A 19,695-nucleotide genomic window follows, 5' to 3' on the forward strand; every position below is an offset into this window, starting at 1 on the left:
CTTACAAACTTTTCCAAAACAAAGTATTATTTTTACCCTTGATCTTTTGTTCGGTGTGTAAGCTTTGGCATTGCTGAATATTAATCGAACATCCTTGCAAAACTCCAGAGGAGTTTCATAATTTTCCTCTTCAAGGGTTTCTTTCACTGTGTTGAAGTCCATTGGTGTGTCTATGATATCCCTGTAGTCCTACAAAGGAAATTGGAAGTGTAAGCACATATGGCAACTGGAGTATGCTAGATTGGCATCAAATAAAAATATGCTCCAATTACTAATACTTTCCTTTGAACCTGTAGAGCTCCATGTGTTATTCATGTTCTTTCACTCGAAGGATAATTGGATTTCAGGAACCCACTTACTTCAATTCTTATAAATTTGCACATTGGAAAAGCATTGATTTAGGGATAGTTAGCATGGCTTTGTGCACAGAAGGTCATGTGCTACAAACTTAATTGAGATTTTTTTTAAAAAAGGAGGTAGGGCAGTAGATGTCTACATGGACTTTAGTAAGGCTTTCAACAAGGTTCTTCACAGTAGGCTGATCCAGAAGATTAAAGCACATAGGGTCCATGGAGACTTGGTAGATTGGATTCAAAATTGGCTCGGCTATTGAAGGCAGAGTTATGGTGGAGGGGTGTTGTTCTGACTGGAGGTCTGTGACCAGTAGTGCTCAAAGATCAGTGCTGAGACCCTGTATATATATATATGGAAATGATTTTGATGAAAATGTAGGTGAGCTGATTAAATTTACAGATGACATAAAAACTGGCAGAGTTGTGGATAGTGAGAACGATTGTTAAAGGATCCAGCAGGGTGGAGACCAATTGGAAATGTGGGCAATCTGGACCACAACGTGGGCAAATGTGGACATCTTGTCCAGATGTGTTTAATCTAGGCAAGTGTGAGGGGTCACACATTGGAAGGTAAAATGTAAAAAGAAAATATGCAGCAAATGGCAGGACCTTTAGGAACACTGATGTTCAGGGGAACCTTGAGGTGCCATTCCATAGCACCTTAAATGGTGGTAAAGGCAGCACAAGGCATAGAAGCCTTCCATCAGTTGGGATGTTGAGTATAAAAGTCAGAAAGTCATGTTGCATCTGTGTAAAACTTTGGTTAGGCCACATCTGGAATATTGTGTGCAGTTCTGGACATCACACTACAGGAAGGACATGGTGGCTTTGAAGAAGATGCAGAAGAGGTTCACCAGGATGTTACTTGGATTAGAGAATATTTACTATAAGGAGAGGTTGGACAAGCTTGGACTGCTTTCGCTGGAGCATTGGAGACTGAAAGGCAACCTGATGGAAGTACATAAAACTATGAGGGGAATAGACAAGGTGGATCAGAGTCTTTTTCCCCAGGGTGGAAATATCAAATACTAGAGGGCATAGATTTGAGGTGAAAGGGGAATAGCCTAAAAGATATTTGAGGCAAGTTTTTATTTTACACAGAGAATGATGGATGCCTGGAACGTGCTGCCAGGGGAGCTGGTGGAAGCAGATACTATAGCAATGTTTAAGAGGCATTAAGACAGACATGTGAACAAGCAGGGAATGGAGGGATATAGGACTATAGGTCATGTGCAGGCAGATGGGATCAGTTTGGATTGGCATCATGGTCAGCACAGACATCATGGGCTGAAGGGCCTATTCCTGTCCTGTACTGTTCTATGTTCTTTGCTCCAGCTGCAGAATTGGCATAAATATAATCTGAATCTGGAGTCAAACTCTAGTCAAAATTAGAACATGGAACAGTACAGCACAGAACAAGCCCTTTGGCCCACAATGTTGTGCTGATCTAATTAAATTAGAAATCAAACGCCCAACTAAACTAATCCCTTCCACCTAAATATCCATGCATTTCCCGCACATTCTTGAATGCTCCATCGTACTTTCCTTCACCACCACCCCAGGCAGCGCATTCCAGGCAGCGCATTCCAGGCACCCGCCACTCTATGTAAAAAAAAACTCACCCCGCATGTCGCCTTTGAACTTACCCCCTCTCACCTTAAATGCATGTCCTCTGGTATTAGACATTTCGACCCTGCAAATAAGATACTGGCTGTCTACTCTGTGCCTCTCAATCTTATCAACCTCTATCAGATCTCCGCTCAGCCTTCGCCACTCCAGAGAAAACAACCCAAGTTTGTCCAATCTCTCCTTATAGCACATGCCCTCTAATCCAGGCAGCATCCTGGTAAATGTCTTCTGGACCCCCTCCAAAGCCTCCACATCCTTGCTGTAATGGGGCAACCAGAGCTGAATGCAATACTCCAGATGCGGCTTAACCAGTGTTTCATAAAGCTGCAGCATACTCTTGAACTCAGTGCCTCGAATAATAAAGGCAAGCATGCCATATGCTTTCTTTGCCACCCTATCAACCTGTGCAGCCACCTTCAGGGAGCTATGAACTTGGGACCTTAAGATCCCTCTACTCATCAAGACTGTTAAGGGTCTTGCCACTAACAGTGTATTGTCTCTTTGCATTTGATCTCCCAAAGTGCAACACTTCACATTTGGCCGGGTTAAACTCCATCTGCCATTTTTCCATCCATATCTGCAACTGATCTATATCCCGCTGTATCCTTTGCCAATCTTCTATGCTATCCACAACACCACCAATCTTTGTATCATTTGCAAACTTACTAACTCACTCATCCACATTTTCATCCAGGTCATTTATATACATCATAAACAACACAGGTCCCAGTACGAATCCCTGCGGAACACTACTAATCACAGACCTCCAGCTAGAATAAGTCCCGTCGACCAGTACCCTCTCATCTATGGGCAAGCCAATTCTGAATCCAAATGGCCAACTCATTGTAGATCCCTTGCATCTTAATCTCCCTGTTGAGCCTCCCACGAGGGACCTTGTCAAACACCTTACTAAAATCCATGTAAACAACATACACAGCTCCACCGTCATCAATCACGCCCACCACCTCCTCAAAAAACTCAATCAAGCTAGTAAGACACAACTTGCCCTGCACAAAGCCATGCTGACTGTACCTAATTAGGCCATGGGTTTCCAAATGCTCATAAATCCTATCCTGAAGAATCCTCTCTAGTAACTTCCCTACCACTGACGTGAGACTCACCGGTCTATATTTTCCAGGATTATCCCTGTTTCCCTCTTGAATAATGGGACAACATTAGCTACTCTGGTACCTCACCTGTGGCTAGAGAGGACATGAAGATCTTGGTGAAGGACCCAAAAACCTCATCTCTTGCCTCTCTCAATAACCTGGAGTATATCCCATCAGGCCTGGGGACTTATTCACCTTAATGCTCTTTAAGAGACCCAATACTACCTCCTCCTTTACCTTGAAGTGCCCTAGCATATTAGCATGCTCCACACTGATCTCCTTATCCTCCACATCCTTCTCCTTGGTAAATACTGACAAAGTACTCATTTAGGACCTTGCCCACATCCTCTGCTTCCAAGCACATGTTCCCTCCTTCATCCTTGAGCGGTCCTACCCTCTTCCTAGTTATCTCCTTGCTCTTGATGTATGTATAGAATGCCTTGGGATTCTCTTTAACCCTACTTGCCAAGGACTTTTCATGGCCCCTCCTGGCTTTCCTAATTCCCATCTTGAGTTCTTTTCTGGCTTCTTATAATCCTGAAGGGTTCTGTTTGGTAAATTCACCACCTCTCTTGACATCCAAGGTTCCCTTACCCTGCCATCCTTGTCCTTCCTTCTTACTGGAACATACCTGTCCTGTACTCTGCGCAGTAGGTCTTTAAACACCCTCATGTCAGATGTAGACTTGCCCAAAAACAGCTGTTCCCAACTAACTCTCCCCAGTTCCTGCCTAATGCTCTCGTAATCTGCCCTGCTCCAATTTAATACTCTCCTGTAAGCTCCATACTTATCCTTATCTATAGCTAATTTAAAACTTATGGAGTTGTGATCACTGTTCCCTAAATTTTCTCCCACTGAAGGATCAATCACCTGGCCAGGCTCATTACCCAACACCAGGTCCAGTATGGCCCCTCCTCTCATTGGACTATCTACATATTAATTTAAGAAACCCTCCTGGATACACCTAACAAATTTTGCTCCAGCCAAACCTCTTGGACTAAGGAGGTCCCAGTTTATCTTAGGGAAGTTGAAGTCCCCCATGACAACAACCCTATTGGTAGTGAAGAAAGATTTCAAAGAGTCGAATCTCATTCCACTTTGCTTTGGAAATCACTTTCGGTCTCTATGCTCAGCTTAGCCAAAACAAGTTTAACATTGATGTGAATTAGACTGAATACTTCACACAAATGCCAATGTATCCATCCAAAAGAAAACAATTGTTAGTCAACATCAGCTGTCATGAATATGTTTTACTTCAATCTGCATTACTACATTTTATCTGCTATTGTATTTGACTTATTTATTTGGCTAAGAGATTAACTAATCAGAATTCTGCCAATAATATTTTAAAAATTAAATTTAATAGTAAAAATTAAAACCACATTAACAAGTCCTCACAAGCCAAAACAGGCAGGTTAAAAAGTGCACTGCTTTGCAAAGGAAAGGGTTATCACATCATGAATAAGTAGTTATCCTGCTGATTGATGAATCACTGTAATCCCAAATAAGAAGCTTAAGAGAAACATCTGCTTTTTTGAAAACAGTGTACAACGTACAGGATAAGCGAAGAGATCCACTGGCTGTCTAAAAGGTTCAGAATCTTCACATTGAAACATAAGATTCAGAAACTCCCTGCACTGTTCCTTCCAAGCATTCACGTCAATGTTTAATGTTGGTCTTCTGTTCAGTTGTCTTGGGAGGCGACGCTGTTAAAAAAAAATGCATTCAATTAAAAGCAATTATTTTGAGCAGGGAAAATGCTGGCATTTAATTATTATATTAAAACAGGATGCAAGTTATTGTATTTGAATATGTATAGTCTTAGGAAAATGATGCAGAAAATTGCCTCATGGTCTCTTTATTAATTGTAACTTAAAATGACAAATCTTCAGAGAAGGGTGCAGAATATGGATAAGTCCCTCTTAGGGTGAGGGAAAAACAGCGGTATCAAAACACAAGTTTTAGAAAGTGTTCAGGGAAACATTGAATTTGTTAGTCTTCTTCATCAATCCAAGAATAATGCCACAATGCTACTCTCAAACACCCAACCATTCCCACAAGCAGTAATTCACAGCAGAGTTTAAGAATATACATAGATAATAAATAGACAAACTTAAACAAAGGAAAGTCAATCCAATAAAGCAGCAAAATAATGCCAGAAAGTACTTTTAATAACTCGCATTTGTGTACTCACTATTGTGTCTGAGGACGTCCCAGGAGCATCAGAATCCATCTCTGAAGCCTAATTTTATTTAAAAATAAATCAACAATCTAAGTAAATCTAAGGTAAAATTCATTCAGGCATTTTTTGAAAATTACATTGATCACTTAACTGCAAACCGCAAATAGCTGTAAATTCATTTGCTGCTGTCATGTAATGGCAAATATTGTGCATGTCTAGTCACAGATATAGGCAAGGAATTTCTTATTGTCAAAACTGACTTAAAACTTGTAGTGCCCCTAACTTAACTTGCCTGCAAAAAACAGCAACAGCACCATATCTAGTCAAAGTCAATTGTAAATTCTCTGATTATGAAGCAATTTCAACTTGTTCCGAGAAGGATTCTGAATACTGACAGAGATGAATAGTGTCTGGAAGAGCTATCAAGCACAGCTTTAGTTAACAGCTTATAGTCTTGCTACAGGAGATAAATAATAATTGACACTTTAGCATAATTCAATACGATGGTAATTAGCTCAAACTTCAGAAAAATACATCAGCCTTCGTTGACCCCAAGATTTTCCCCACATTATGACAGTCCATGAAAGGAAAAGGATTTCACCTCATCTCCCCTCCAAATCTTTTACCAAGGACTTAAAATCTATGCTGTTTGGTTATTGATCAACAGATGGAATAGTTTATTTTAAAAACTTCAAGATTTTTTTTTATAAGCTCTCAACTTTCTCTGTTCCTATGAAAGCACAGCCTTTTTTTAACCTCTTTTCTTAACTAAGTAGCTTCATTAACCAAGGACGGTATCAATGCAGTACTGCTTAGTGATATAGATGCAGTGAATAGTGACATGGAATCGAATTGTGTGGAAATAATAAATAGCAGGGGAAGAAGACATGAATGGGAAGAGTCTATAGGCCCCCAAAATGTTGCTTCTAAATAGGCCTAAACATAAATGGGGAAATATTAATGGCAGGTAAAAAAGTATCTGCAATTATCATGGGTTATCTTAATAGAGTCGTACAGCAATAGAGACAGGCCCTTCGGCCCACTGCATCTATGCCAACCATCATGCCCATCTACACTAACCCCACACTTGTATTAATTCCATATCCCTCTGTGCCTTGCTCATTCAAGTTCCTGTCCTAACGCCTTGTAGATGTTGTTACTGTTCCTGCCTCCACCACCTCCTCTGGGAGCTCATTCTAGTTACCAACTACCAAATGTGCATTGACTAAACTGATTGAAACTGACATTGGTACTCTAGAGGAGGGACCCGTGGAGGGTGTCAGGATTGTTCCTTTGAGCAGTACATTACAGAACCTACCCAGGAACAGACTATCATGGATTTGGTCAAGTATAATAGATATGATTAAAAGAAAGAGCTTAAATGAATGAATACCTCTTTCCTTTCCACCATCCAGGGACCCAAACAATAATGTCAGGTGAAGCAGCAATTCACTTCCACTTCTTCCAATCTGGTCCACTGCATTCAGTGCTCATAACGTGGCCTCCTCTACACTGGAGAAACCAAATGCAGATTGCCTAATCGCTTCACCGAGCACCTATGCTCAGTCCGCAGGGGTGATCTTGAGCTTCCTGTTACATGCCACTTTAATTCTCAATCCCACTCCCTTTCCAACCTGTTTGTCTGCAGCCTCCTCCTCCAAAGTAAACTTTTAGAAAGTGATTAGACAACAGTTTTTCTTCCATCTGCACACTTTACAACCTTCTGGAGTGAACATTGAATTCCCCAACTTCAGATAAGCTGCTCTCGTCACTTCCCATTATCATTCCTATGTCCCTTTCTCATCCTGTTTCTTTGAAATGCCTCACTAACGGTCAGTACTAATGCTCCTTATCACCTGATCTGTCTTAATCAATCTCCATATGGTCTTTTGCCTTACACCTCACTCCTACCCCAGCTCTGCTTTAAAAACTGTAAACCCTCCACTTGTCCCTCAGTTCCGAGAAAGGGTCACTGACCCAAAATGTTGACTGATTTCTCTTTTCACAGAAGCTGCTTGACTGGCTGAGTTCTTCCAACATTTCTGCTTTTGATCAGATTCCAGCACCTGCAGTTTTATTTGTTCTCCATTAGAGGTGCACAAATCACAAAAAAGTTTACAGACTGGTACAGCAAGTGGTTTACAAATCAACAAGGTAGATGTTGAGATGCTTCGACTAAGCAATAGAATTTTAAAGAGGGGACAAAGTCACAAGGGGGCGGTCATTCTAAACATGGGTGTATTGGAACTTCTCTGTACTGAATCTCTGGAATTCTCAGCTGTGGAGGGTTGTGGAGATTAGATTATTGCAGGCATTTAAAGAGGAAATAGATATGCTTTTGAGATATCAAGGGAATTGAGAGCTATGGAAAACTTGCGCAGAAAAGGAGACAAGGCCTGGGGAAGAAACCATGATCAAACTGAATGACAGGGCAGATGCGAGGGGTCAAATGGCTTACTTGTGCTCCCATTTTCTAATGTTCATATTAAATAATCATCTGTAGGATCTAAAACTTTATTTATACAACATGGTAACAGGCCCTTCTGGCCCAACAAGCCAGCGCCACCCAATTATACCCATGTAAAGAAGGAATCACTGTATTCCACAATTTCTTTTTGCTGTATTTAGCATTTGAGAACTCAAGTATTAACCTTTTTAGAGGAAGCAAATTAGACCAACAGTCAGTTTTGATGACAGTCAGTTTTTGATGATGGATGATCCATACACTTGGTAAGCATTTTTACCTTGTCATTTTCATCACCACTAAATTCCTCTGTCTTAGTTTTTTCATACAGCTCTAAGATATTGGTGCAGCTCTGGTCTCTACAAATAAAAACAGAAAGTAGGTGCTAAACCAAAGCATATATGAAACATTATATATAATAGCAATGTTTGGTATATTTTCTTAAGCATAAAAACCCATCAACTCACCCAATAAATTGTAGTAAGACATCTGTAATTAACTTGGCAGACTTGACAATAGGACTGCCAAGCTCATTGAAAGTTCCAGCATTATGTTCAATGTACCTTACTTCCCACATGAGGCCAGATATTGTCCTACAATTCAAATTCAAGTTAGTAGTATATTTACAATTAATCCAAGCACTTACAATTTAACTGCCAAATGAACAAAGAACTTGCCACAATAACGTTGTATAATCAAAGGATTATATTTTATATATTGTACAAAATTGAATAATTTGCCTCAACATATCCATGGCAGTGTTTATGCTCCATAAGGACCTCCTATAGCCTTTCTTCATTTTAAATCGATCAGGGTAACCTTCCATTCCCTTCTCTCACATTTGCTTATTCATACTCCTCTTAAATATATCCTTGCTATTCATTTCAACCATTCCTTGCGGTAGTGAGAGACACATTCTCACCACTCAGAGCAAGAGAGTTTCTTCCGGATTCCCTGTTGGATTTCTTGGTGACAATCCTATATTGATGCTCTTCATTGAAAGTGGAAACATTCTCTCTGTATCTACTCTATATGAACAACCTTTCGCCTCCTTTTCTTAAAAAAGTGTGTTCATACACAACATAGGGTTGGATCATCCATTGCACCACTGGCAGTTACAGTACTAATTTTTAGCAATTACTCTCTTTTCTTACTAGGAAATCAATGAACAGGTTTGGCAACCAATTGCCTATGTTGCAGTAGGCATAATGTCAATCTAGAAGGGTCTCCACTGTAACACTGAGCTCTCCACAGAGCTAAATGTCCCCGTGGAATCTTCTAGCCTTGGACTGACAAACGCCTTGGACTGACAAACGCCTTCTGGTACTAGCAATCCAGGCAGCATCAATACAAGCCAGCATACTTGGACTACCTTATAGCGAAGCACATTTGTGCTGAAGTTTTGCAGCAAAATTGTATTTTTAAGGCTATGTTTCCTTGTGGCAATAAAGCAAATGGTTCTGGCTTGCACCGAGAAAGGCTGAATGTGCTGGGTCCATGTTCACAGCCTCTCCCTGGCAGGGATGTGTGGCAAAGAGACCACACAGGTTGGAATAAGCGTAGAGGATGTCTGGGTATGAAAGGGTCCCTTTGCCATCCAGGCAGAGGAACAAAATAAGACCAGCCTGAACCCCAGAACCTGCTGATGCGAAGGCAAAACTTAAGGCAGGGCCAGGAGGGCAGCTCAACAACAGTATCTCTTTGTCACCACAGTCTGGCTGCTGCCCTCAGCTCCTGACTCCCTGGGCTGCTGGGCAAGGAGCAGCCAATGTCCAGCAATGAGGCAACAGCGCTAGGAAGAGAACAGAGGCCGAGGCTCAGGCAATGTTATAGGGTCATTGCAGAACTTCGGAACAGAGCGTGTTTGTACCAGCAAGTGGAATTGAAAGCAACACATACAAAATGCTGGAGGAACTCAGTGGGTCAGGCAACATCTATGGAGGGAAATAAGCAGTTGATGTTTCAGGCTGAGACTCTCCATCAGTATCCAGACAGGAAAGAAAAAGGGCAGAAGCCAGAACAAAAGGGTGGGGAGTTGGGGGGCAGGGGGAGGGGGGGGGGGTGGAGTAGGAATGATGAGAAAAGCTGGAAGGTGACAGGTGGAAGAGGCAAAGGGCTAAACAAGATGGAATCTGACTGGCGAGGACAGTAGACCATGGAATAAAGGGAAGGAGGTGGGGAACCAGAGGGAGGGAGGTGTGGGTGACAGGCAGATCATGAGGATGGGGTAGGGGAAAGAGAAGGGGTAAAGGGGGCCAGAGGGATAAGGGAAAACAAAGGTTACCGAAAGTTAGAGAAATTGATGTTGATGCCGTCAGGTTGAAGATACGAGGTGTTGTTCCTCTAATCTGCATCTTGCCTCAACTTGGTAGCATAGGAGGCCGTGGACAGACACGTCAGTGTGGGAATGCGAAGTGGAATTAAAATGGCTGGCCACCAGGAGATCCTGGCAGTTACAGCAAATGGAGCAAAGGTGCTCGAAGTAGAATTGAGAGGTTTAGATGTTATATTTGACAGACTTTCCAGTCTGTTGAAGAGAGAGCAAAACGGGGTGATGAGTAAACTGATATTGGAATGGATTCCCACTGATGAATTTAACAAGCTGCTATTTGAAAGATATTTAGGAACAATCTGGAGTGGCTTTCTGCTGAAGCCCAGCAGGGTGAAAGTTTATCTGACTGTCAGCAAGATGGACTGAGGAAGATGTAAGAAACATGTATGCTTGACAGTAGTGACCAGCAAGATCAAGCAGCTACGGGTCATTAGAAAGTCTGCCCCATGAAACTGATAGGAATTTAAATTAACACATTATCCAACTGCCAATTACTTTTTCTTGCTTATGAAGGAGAAAAGTGATGAAGGAAAAAGAGGCTGTTGTCAAACCTAAAAAATTCAAATTAAGGTAAAACAAAAGCCAGAATCCATGCAAAAACTTCCTCTTGGATTAATTTTCGAGTGGCTAACTTCTCCACAGTCAAACATTCATGGCAGTCTAAAAGTAATCATGTCCTAGTGTGTGGTTAAAAGCATGGGTCACCCTCTCCATTCTGGTCAGTAATCCCTTATCACCTACGCTGAAGGGGCTCATTAGAGCAATAATATTTCTACTAAATCTAGTTAAGAAACAAACTAAACCTTCATAAATAAAAAGAAACACTTACCTATAAAACCTGTTTTCCAATTTCTTCTTGATGGTGCTCAGGTCTGTTGGATATGCAACCACAGTACAGTACAACGGGTAGGCATGGAGATCCACCGGAGCACAGAATGGTGCAGCTATTTCTGTTAAAGCAATTAAAATGTGGTCAATTTCTCAGAAAAACCTTTCCAAACATCTGAAGTAAACCACAATGGAACCATAATTTTACAAGGTCCTGCACACCAATGGAATTGATGACTGGAAATTAAAGTTAGTACCAAGTGTAAGGAGTTGATCAATTCCCTGAATGATGCGTTCACATTCTTCATCTGCAGAATGGGATCCCCAATCACCTTCTTGGGGTTTATATAACAAGTCTTTAAGCTCTTCTGGAGTGACAGGAACACTAGCACCAATTTCTTCAGGGTAGGTAGCTGCAGAAGTATACACAAGGTTGCTTATAAAAAAAATATAGTAGCTTTGTATATTAAAGTTAAAAAAAATCAATTCACTTAGACTCCAATGTACTTGCTTTATATTGTATTAAATTAACAGTAAACTGTAGCAAGAATGAACTAAACTGCAAATTTGAAACTACTTTGTAGCTGCACACACTTGTGAGGCATAAACTTCTGAACAGACCAATTGCAGCAGTATTATAATTAAATGATCACCGATATAATTTGGAGAGCCAAGAATATTGAAGACTAGTTAAATGGGACACATTCCACAATTACTCCTAGAACTGTTATTCTTTTTATTAAACCCCAAGATGAGAATTACAGGAAAAAATTACAAATGTACTAAATTGAGGATAATTGGGTACTAAAAAGGTTCAATGAAATTAAAAGAAATCATGTTACTTGCAATTTTAATTGCACCATTAAATAATACAATGCTAACATTCTTGAAAATTCCATAAGCAAATGCCTTACTTTTAAAATTGAATGCCTTATATAAATTTGCCTGTATAATTTCTGATGACAGAATTTAAATTTTCATGTTCACATTACTATATGGGCTTGCCTCACCCTCTCAAAGTAACCTCTCCTAGCCCGACAAGTCTCAATTACCCACAGGGTGGGGGGGGGTAGAGTTTGGGAGAAAGGGGAAACAACTGAGAGGAGCTGTGGGAAAAGCAGCCAGGAGTCTAGGTAGATGGGTCTGTATTTGACTATTCATCACTTTCCCATTGCTCTGGGTGACTTATCCAGAATCAGTTTATACTAAAAATAAAGGATTTGATTCAATCTAGGGTGGGATTCAGATCTCAGCATGCTATGTTGGTGCCAGAAGAGTGGTGACACTTACGGGCTGCCTCCAGCAACTTCTCAGTAACGCAAAAAGACGCAGTTCACTGTGTGTTTTGATATACATGTGACTAATAAATAAATATCTAAATATATAGAGTGACATAGTTACTGTCTATCTCAGTGCTGGAGGAATTAAACCAGAGTGCTGCCCTGAGCCAGTTTTCTGGATTTTAGTGAAAATCTAGGTGTTTGATCCAGACTCCATACATAGTAGAGGTCAGGCCTTCACTGCACATTCTCTTCCCTCTGTGTTACAGTCCGGCTACCCAATGCAAGCTTAATGGGACTTAACTATGTGTTGAGTTATGGTCAACAAAATGTTTGGGTCAGGTCAATGGCCTTGCACAACAACCCATGCAGGTCCGAACAATCTGCCCAGCATCACTGTGAACAGCCTGCCAAAACTGCTACAAATGGCATACAAGTATTTGGGCTCTGCTTGGTCCAGATTGACATGGCTGAGACTAGTTTGGGTGGGTCCCAATTTAAATACCAAGCAGACTTCTACTGAATTATCTCCCTCTCTTCCCCTCCTTCACTCTTCATGCAATTAAAACTTATTTGTTCAGTTACCAAGCAAAGCTGACACTTCGTGGATATTCCACCTATTGAAATATGGGTTGTTGCAGTAGGTTGTAATGTGAAGCTGAATATTCTTGGTTGGTGCAGGACCAAAGACTGAAAAATTGTGCTGTCTCTCTCCCAATTTCTTTGTCAGGCTAATTTTCAAATAAATTCCAATATTGGGCACAGGCTAGAGAGGCAGAGTTTGGAGGTAATGGGGAGAGGGTGGAGGGGGTCAATGTAGTGTTGGGAGTAGATAAAAGAGGGAAACCAGTTACAAAGCTGGAGGGCATCTATAGAACAGTAGACCACAGGAACAGAGCCTTCAGCCAACCATCTATGCACCAACCATTATGGCAATCAAACTAACCTCATCTGCCTACATGGTCCTCATGCCTCAAATCCCTGTCTGCTCATGTGCCTGTCTAAATGCCTCCTAAACTTTGCTATCATATCTGCTTCCACCCTCTTCCCTGGCAGCCTGTTCCAGGCACCTACTACTCTCTGTGGGGGAAAAAAAAACTTGCCTCGCACATCTCCTTTGAACTTTCCCCCTCACCTTTAAGCAATGGTCTTGAGTATTTGACTCCAGGGAGAAAGACTGACTACCTACCCTCTCATATCATCAGGTCAGCCGTCAGCCTCTGATGCTCCAGAGCAAACAATCCAGGTTTGTCCACCCTCTCCTTATAGCTAAAATTCTCCAATCTAGGCAAGATCTCAGTGACCCTCTTCTGCACCCTCTCCAAGCCTCCACATCTTCCTCTAACGCAGTGACCAGAACAGCACACAATACTCCCAATGTGACCAAACCAAGTTTTATACAGCTACAACACAACTTTCCAAATTTAATACTCAATGCCCTGACTGAGGAAGGCAAATATGCATGTGTCTTCTTTACCATCCTATCCACTTGTGCTGCTACTTTCAGGGAGCCATGGACTTGCACCTCAAGATCCCTCTTTATGCCAATGCTCCTAAGGGCCCTGCCATTTACTGTATACTCTTTTCTTACATTTGAGCTCCCAAAATGCATCACCTCACACTTGTCCAGATTAAACTCCATCTGCTGTTTCTCCATCCAAATTTCCAGCAATCTATATCTTGCTGTACCTTTTCACAATCTCACTATTCACAACACCATTTTCTGTGTCACACTTATTAATCAGACCACCTACATTTTCATCCACATCATTTTATATACAATATACAAATTACAAACAAGAGGTCCCAGCGCTAATCCTTGTGGAACACCATTGGTAACACACCTGCAGTCAGAGAAACACCCCTCCACCACTACCCTCTGTCTTCTATAACCAAGCCAATTTTGTATCCAACTTATCAACTCACCATAGATCCCATGTGACTTAATCTGCTAGACCCGGCTACCATGAGAAACTTTTGTCAAATGACTCACTAAAGTCCATGTACATAAGAACCACTACCCTAACCTTGTCAATTATCTTTGTCACTTCCTCAAAAGAAAACTATCAATTTTGTGAGACAGGACCTCGCCCACACAAAGACATGCTGATGATCCCTATTAAGTCCACTTTTCCAAATGCAAGTAAATTCTGTCCTGAAAGATCTTCTCCAATAGTTTTCCTACCACTGATGTAATTATGTTCCAATTATGAACAAACACGACTGTGATTATTCCATCCAGAATAAGTTCTTTTCCCTGGGACCTCAGTAGACAGAGGCCCTTTTCCAAAGACACACGGCACAAAGGATGCAGTCTGAAGACTCACCTGTCAACAATATTGCTTATATGCCACATTAACTAAGCTGAAGCTGCTACTTCTTATTGTTCACAGCTCAAAGAAATCAAAGTATGCAGAAACAACCCCTAGCCCACTGATTTCTATTAGTTACACATTAAGTAAGCTCAATTGACAACCCTAGTTAAAATATATTTGTGGTCATCAGATTATGCAAACAGCAGAGGTATTAAGTTTAATAACTAGAAATGCATTTTTCAATATTGTACTACTAAAAGGGCCCTACCATTTTCGGGTATTTGTTCCATGTCCCATGGGCTCATCTTCTCCAACTCATTATTATCCCAGCTAGAAAAATCAAACATCAATTAAAAAAAATTAAAATGCTTTATCAAACTTTTAATTGGACATAAGGTTCTACCACAACTGTGTCACAATAAATTCATTTGAAAACTAAGTTAAAAACTTGCATTATCAAAAGACAAAGAAGTAACAATGAACTTATTTCAAGGTGCAAAACCTTTACAAGGGTGTGGGTCGTGTTCCTAGAAAATGGTCTCTATCGCAATTTTCTCTAACGTGAAGCTGCATCATTGAGTTGAAAAAAAATTTTGTGCTGATTCATCAAGAGTTCAAAATAGAGTCCCAGACAAGTCGCCAGTTATGGCCGAGCTTACATGCTATAATGGGCTACAAAACGAAGACGGGCTGCATAGTTAACAACAGCGCATTCCTTCCTGATGAGCTTAACACTTTCGATGTGTGTTTTTAACAGAAGGGAAGTGGATTGTCACCACCCACCCTGACAGCCTCCAATGCAACTGAATCCGTGGTCACTGTCGAGGTTGTAAGATCAATCTTCCTTTCTTTCTTTCTCAATCTTTTTATTAAATTTCAAATTAATACACATAGCAATAGTGATTATATACATGGTGCGAAGAAATCAGGATTACAATAACAACAGTTGACATATACAAACACAGGGAGTAAAATATATGATCTGAACCTCCCAATCTCTTACGAAGTGAACATGATACAAAAGAATTTGAAAAGAAATTTGATTATATGAAAAGAGAACCCCAAAATTAAAAAATAGTAATAAACAAAGGCAAACCGAAAACTTCAAAAAAAAGTGCTGGACTGTTATTTCTTTGGTTAAAAAAAAATTATTATGTCGTTAGCTCCGCTCCTCTATATTCAAATAAAAGGTTATTGAAAGGGATTCGAAAAAGGTCTCCTTACATCATATGGGAATACTGAATAAATGGACTTCAAATTTCCTCAAATTTAAGCGAAGGATCAACAGTACCACTCCTAATTTTTTCTAAGTTTCTAACCACATTTCAATGGTTGTCTCAAACTATAACATGTTTATAGTTTGAGACAACCATTGAAATGTGGTAGGAGATATAGGATCCTTCCATCTAAATAGAATGGATCTCTTGGCCATTAGTGTAACAAATGCAATCATATGACAAGCTGAAGCGGATAGATGGCCGGAATCCATCATTGGTAACCCTAAGATTGCAGTAATAGGATGAGGTTGTAAATCAATATTCAATACAGTTGAAATAATATTAAAAATGTCTTTCCAATATTTTTCCAAAAGAGGGCAGGACCAAAACATATGTGTCAGGGAAGCCACCTCCGAATTACATATGGTGATAAAAACAGGCTAACTTATCCTTAGACATATGGGTCCTGAGAACCACCTTAAACTGTATCAAAGGATGTCTAGCGCACATTGAAGATGTATTAACTAAATGGAGAATTTTCTTCCATGTCTCTATAGGTAAAAGTATCTGAAGTTCTCCTTCCCATTCATTCTTAATTTTATCGTGTCTCTAGACGTATTTTCATAATCAGATCATAAATTATTGCTATCAAGCTCTTCTGATAAGGATTAAAAACTAAAATTTTTTCTGTAATTTCAATTTTGTGGTATCGGAAAAGTAGGTAAAATAACTTTTAAAAAATTTCTAATCTGTAAATATCGAAAAAAAATGTGATCTAGGCAAATTGTATTTATTAGACAACTGTTCAAAAGACAAAAGACAATTATCAATGAATAGATCACGAAAGCATGTTATTCCCTTCATTTTACACAAAGGGAAAGCTAAATCAATTCTGGATGGTTGAATGAAAAAATTGGATTGGATAGGACTTGATAAAATGAATTTATTCAATCCAAAAAATTTACAAAATTGAAACCATATTTGTATTGTATGTTTAGTTATTGGGTTAATCATTTATTTACTCAATTTAGTCAGTGCAAAAGGGAGCAAGTCTCCTAAAATAGAAGCTAATGAAAACCCTTGCACGGACTCATGCTCAAGATACACCCATCGGGGACATTGAATTACATCTAAATCTTGTGTCCAAGGAATTAAATATCTAATATTAATTGCCCAATAGTAAAATCTAAAGTTAGGCAAAGCCATACTGCCATCCTTTTTTAATTTCTGTAAAGATTTCTTACTTAACCTTGGGTTTTTTTTCTGCCATATATATGAAAGAATTTTAGAATCAATAGTATCAAAAAGGGATTTAAAGATGATGGCTGGAACCACCTGGAATAAATACAAAAATTTTGGTAAAATATTCATGCGGATTAATTCCGCCAATCAATAATAGAGACAATGGGGACCATTTAGTAAGCAATTGTTTAACATGACTGATTAAGGGTAAAAAATTAACTTTGAATAAGTCCTTATGTTTCCTGGTAATTTTAACACCCAAATAAGTAAAATAATCAGTCAGTAATCTAAATGGTAATTGCCTATAGATTGGGACTTGCATATTTAATGAGAAAAGCTCACTCTTAAGATTTAATCGATAACCAGAAAAAACACTAAACTGAGCAGGCAGTGATAATGCTGCAGGAATGGATTTCTCAGGGTTAGAGATATAAAGTAACAGGTCACCTGCATATAGTGATATCTTATGCATCCCCTTTCCACGAGTAATACCAAATATGTTAGAAGAGTCCCGAAAGGCAATTGCCAAGGGTTCCAAGGCAATATCAAATAATAAAGGACTTCCAAGGCAGCCCTGTTTAGTGCCTCAAAAAAGCCTGAAAAAAGGGATCTCTGATTATTAGGAAGTATTGAAGCCAAAGGTGTATGATATATCAATTAAATCGCAGATATTAAATTTGGGCTAAAATTAAATTTCTCAAGCGTGTTAAATAAATATTCCCATTCAACTCTATCAAACGCCTTCTCAGCATCAGAGATACCACATTCTGGAATTGTAGATGAAGGGGTATATACAGTGTTCATTAACCTCCTAATATTAAAATGCAAATACTGATTTTTAATAAATCCTGTCTGGTCGTCAGAAATAATTTGTGGAAGTACCTTTTCCAGTCTAGAAGCCAATATTTTGGAAAAAATTTTGGAGTCCACATTCAATAAAGAGATAGGTCTGTAAGATGCACATTCAGTAGGATCTTTATCCTTTTTCAGAATTAAAGAGATAGATGCCTCATAAAAGGATTGTGGTAATTTACCTATTGATAGGGCATCTCTAAACATTTTACCTAACCAAGGAGAAAAAAGATCAGAAAAAGATTTTAAAAATTCAACTGTATACCCGTCGGGACCAGGTGTTTTACCCGAATTCATTGAAGAAATTGCTTTATTTCTTCCTCTGAAATGGGTGCATCTAATATTAAACGTTCATTAAACGATAATTTCACGATCTTCAATTTCCTTAAAAATTCATGCATTAATGTAGAATCCTTGGAAAATTCTGACTGATATAAAGAAGTATAAAATTCTTGAAATGATTTATTAATTTGATCATGGTGCAATTACCATCTCGTTTACGAACTTTAATAATCTGACGTTTAGTCGAAGCAGCTTTCAGTTGGTTGGCCAATAATCTACCAGATTTATCACCATGTATATAAAGCTGACTCCTAGTTTTGAGTAGTTGATTTTCAATTGGAGATGTTAATAATAAATTGTGTTGCAATTGAAGTTCAATTTTCTTTTTATAAAGCTCCAAATTGGGAGCAGAGTATTTTTTTATTGATTTCTTTAATCTTATCAACCAATAAACGTAATTCATTATTAGTTCGTTTTTTCAATCCAGTAGAGTATGAAATAATTTGACCACGGGTATAAGCTTTAAAGATATCCCATAATATCCCACTGGAAATTTCTTCCATAGAATTAGTTGAGAAGAAAAAGGAAGTCTGTTCTTTAATAAAATTAACAAAGTTTAAATCCTGAAGTAGAGAAGAATTAAATCACTATTGTCTGGCACCAGAGGCTAGGTCCACTAATTTGATTGATAGTTTCAATGGCGTGTGATCAGAAACGGCAATTGCATCACACTTACAGTCAAAAACAGATGGAGCTAATCGAGAGTTGATAAAGTAGTAATCAATTCTAAACTCGTTCTGATAAACATGAGAAAAGAATGAAAACTCTTTATCGTATGGGTGTAGAAATCTCCAAACTTCTAAAATTCCAGAAACAACTAAGAAGGAACTAATAAAGACAGCGGATTTGTTTGGAAGTACGTGATTCGACACAGATCTATCCTGTTTTAAGAAGACCACCATTATCCCAGTACCGAAGAAAAGCAAGGTAACATGCCTCAGTGACTACCGACCAGTGGCTCTGACATCCACCATCATGAAGTGCTTTGAGAGGCTGGTCCTGGCATGCATCAACTCCAGCCTCCCAGACAACCTCGACCCACTGCAATTTCCCTACTGCCGAAACAGGTCTACAGCAGATGCCATCTCCCTGGTCCTAAACGGAGCTCCGAAGCATCTGGACAGTAACAACACCTACATTAGACTATCGTTTATTGACTACAGCTCTGCCTTCAATACCATCATTCCAAGCAAACTCATCAGCAAACTCCGAGACCTGGGACTCAACACGCCCCTCCGTAACTGGATCCTTGACTTTCTGACCAACAGACCGCAATTAGTGAGGATAGGCAGCAATACCTCCAGCACAATTACTCTCAACACTGGTGCCCTACAAGGCTGCATCCTCAGCCCTCTACTCCCTATTATACTCATGACTGCATGGCCAGATTCTGCTCTAACTCCATCTGCAAGTTTGCAGATGAGACTACTGTAGTAGTCCGTATCTCAAATAACGATGAGTCGGAGTACAGGAAGGAGTTATGACAACAACCTTTCCCCCAATGTCAGCAAAACAAAAGAGCTGGTCATTGACTTCAGGAAAGGGGGTGT

At 39.6% G+C, this 19,695-nt stretch overlaps 1 protein-coding gene across 4 annotated transcripts in view; it reads right to left on the bottom strand.

Moving 5' to 3' along the window:
• Nucleotides 1–19,695, bottom strand: part of brwd3 (bromodomain and WD repeat domain containing 3) — a 134,454-nt gene that overhangs the window by 16,347 nt on the left and 98,412 nt on the right. For 3 of the 4 annotated variants that reach the window (XM_052021145.1, XM_052021144.1, XM_052021143.1), the window contains exons 29-36: nucleotides 14,761–14,822; nucleotides 11,155–11,310; nucleotides 10,899–11,019; nucleotides 8,205–8,330; nucleotides 8,018–8,096; nucleotides 5,286–5,333; nucleotides 4,648–4,797; nucleotides 37–189 (exon numbers count right to left, since the gene is read on the bottom strand). In XM_052021145.1, the coding sequence (XP_051877105.1) occupies nucleotides 37–189; nucleotides 4,648–4,797; nucleotides 5,286–5,333; nucleotides 8,018–8,096; nucleotides 8,205–8,330; nucleotides 10,899–11,019; nucleotides 11,155–11,310; nucleotides 14,761–14,822 (895 nt within the window). The remainder of the gene's footprint in view (nucleotides 1–36; nucleotides 190–4,647; nucleotides 4,798–5,285; nucleotides 5,334–8,017; nucleotides 8,097–8,204; nucleotides 8,331–10,898; nucleotides 11,020–11,154; nucleotides 11,311–14,760; nucleotides 14,823–19,695) is intronic. The other variant, XM_052021146.1, reaches the window with a different exon arrangement.

This window comes from Pristis pectinata, chromosome 8, assembly GCF_009764475.1.
Source record: "Pristis pectinata isolate sPriPec2 chromosome 8, sPriPec2.1.pri, whole genome shotgun sequence".
NCBI classification, from domain to species: Eukaryota; Metazoa; Chordata; class Chondrichthyes; order Rhinopristiformes; family Pristidae; genus Pristis; species Pristis pectinata.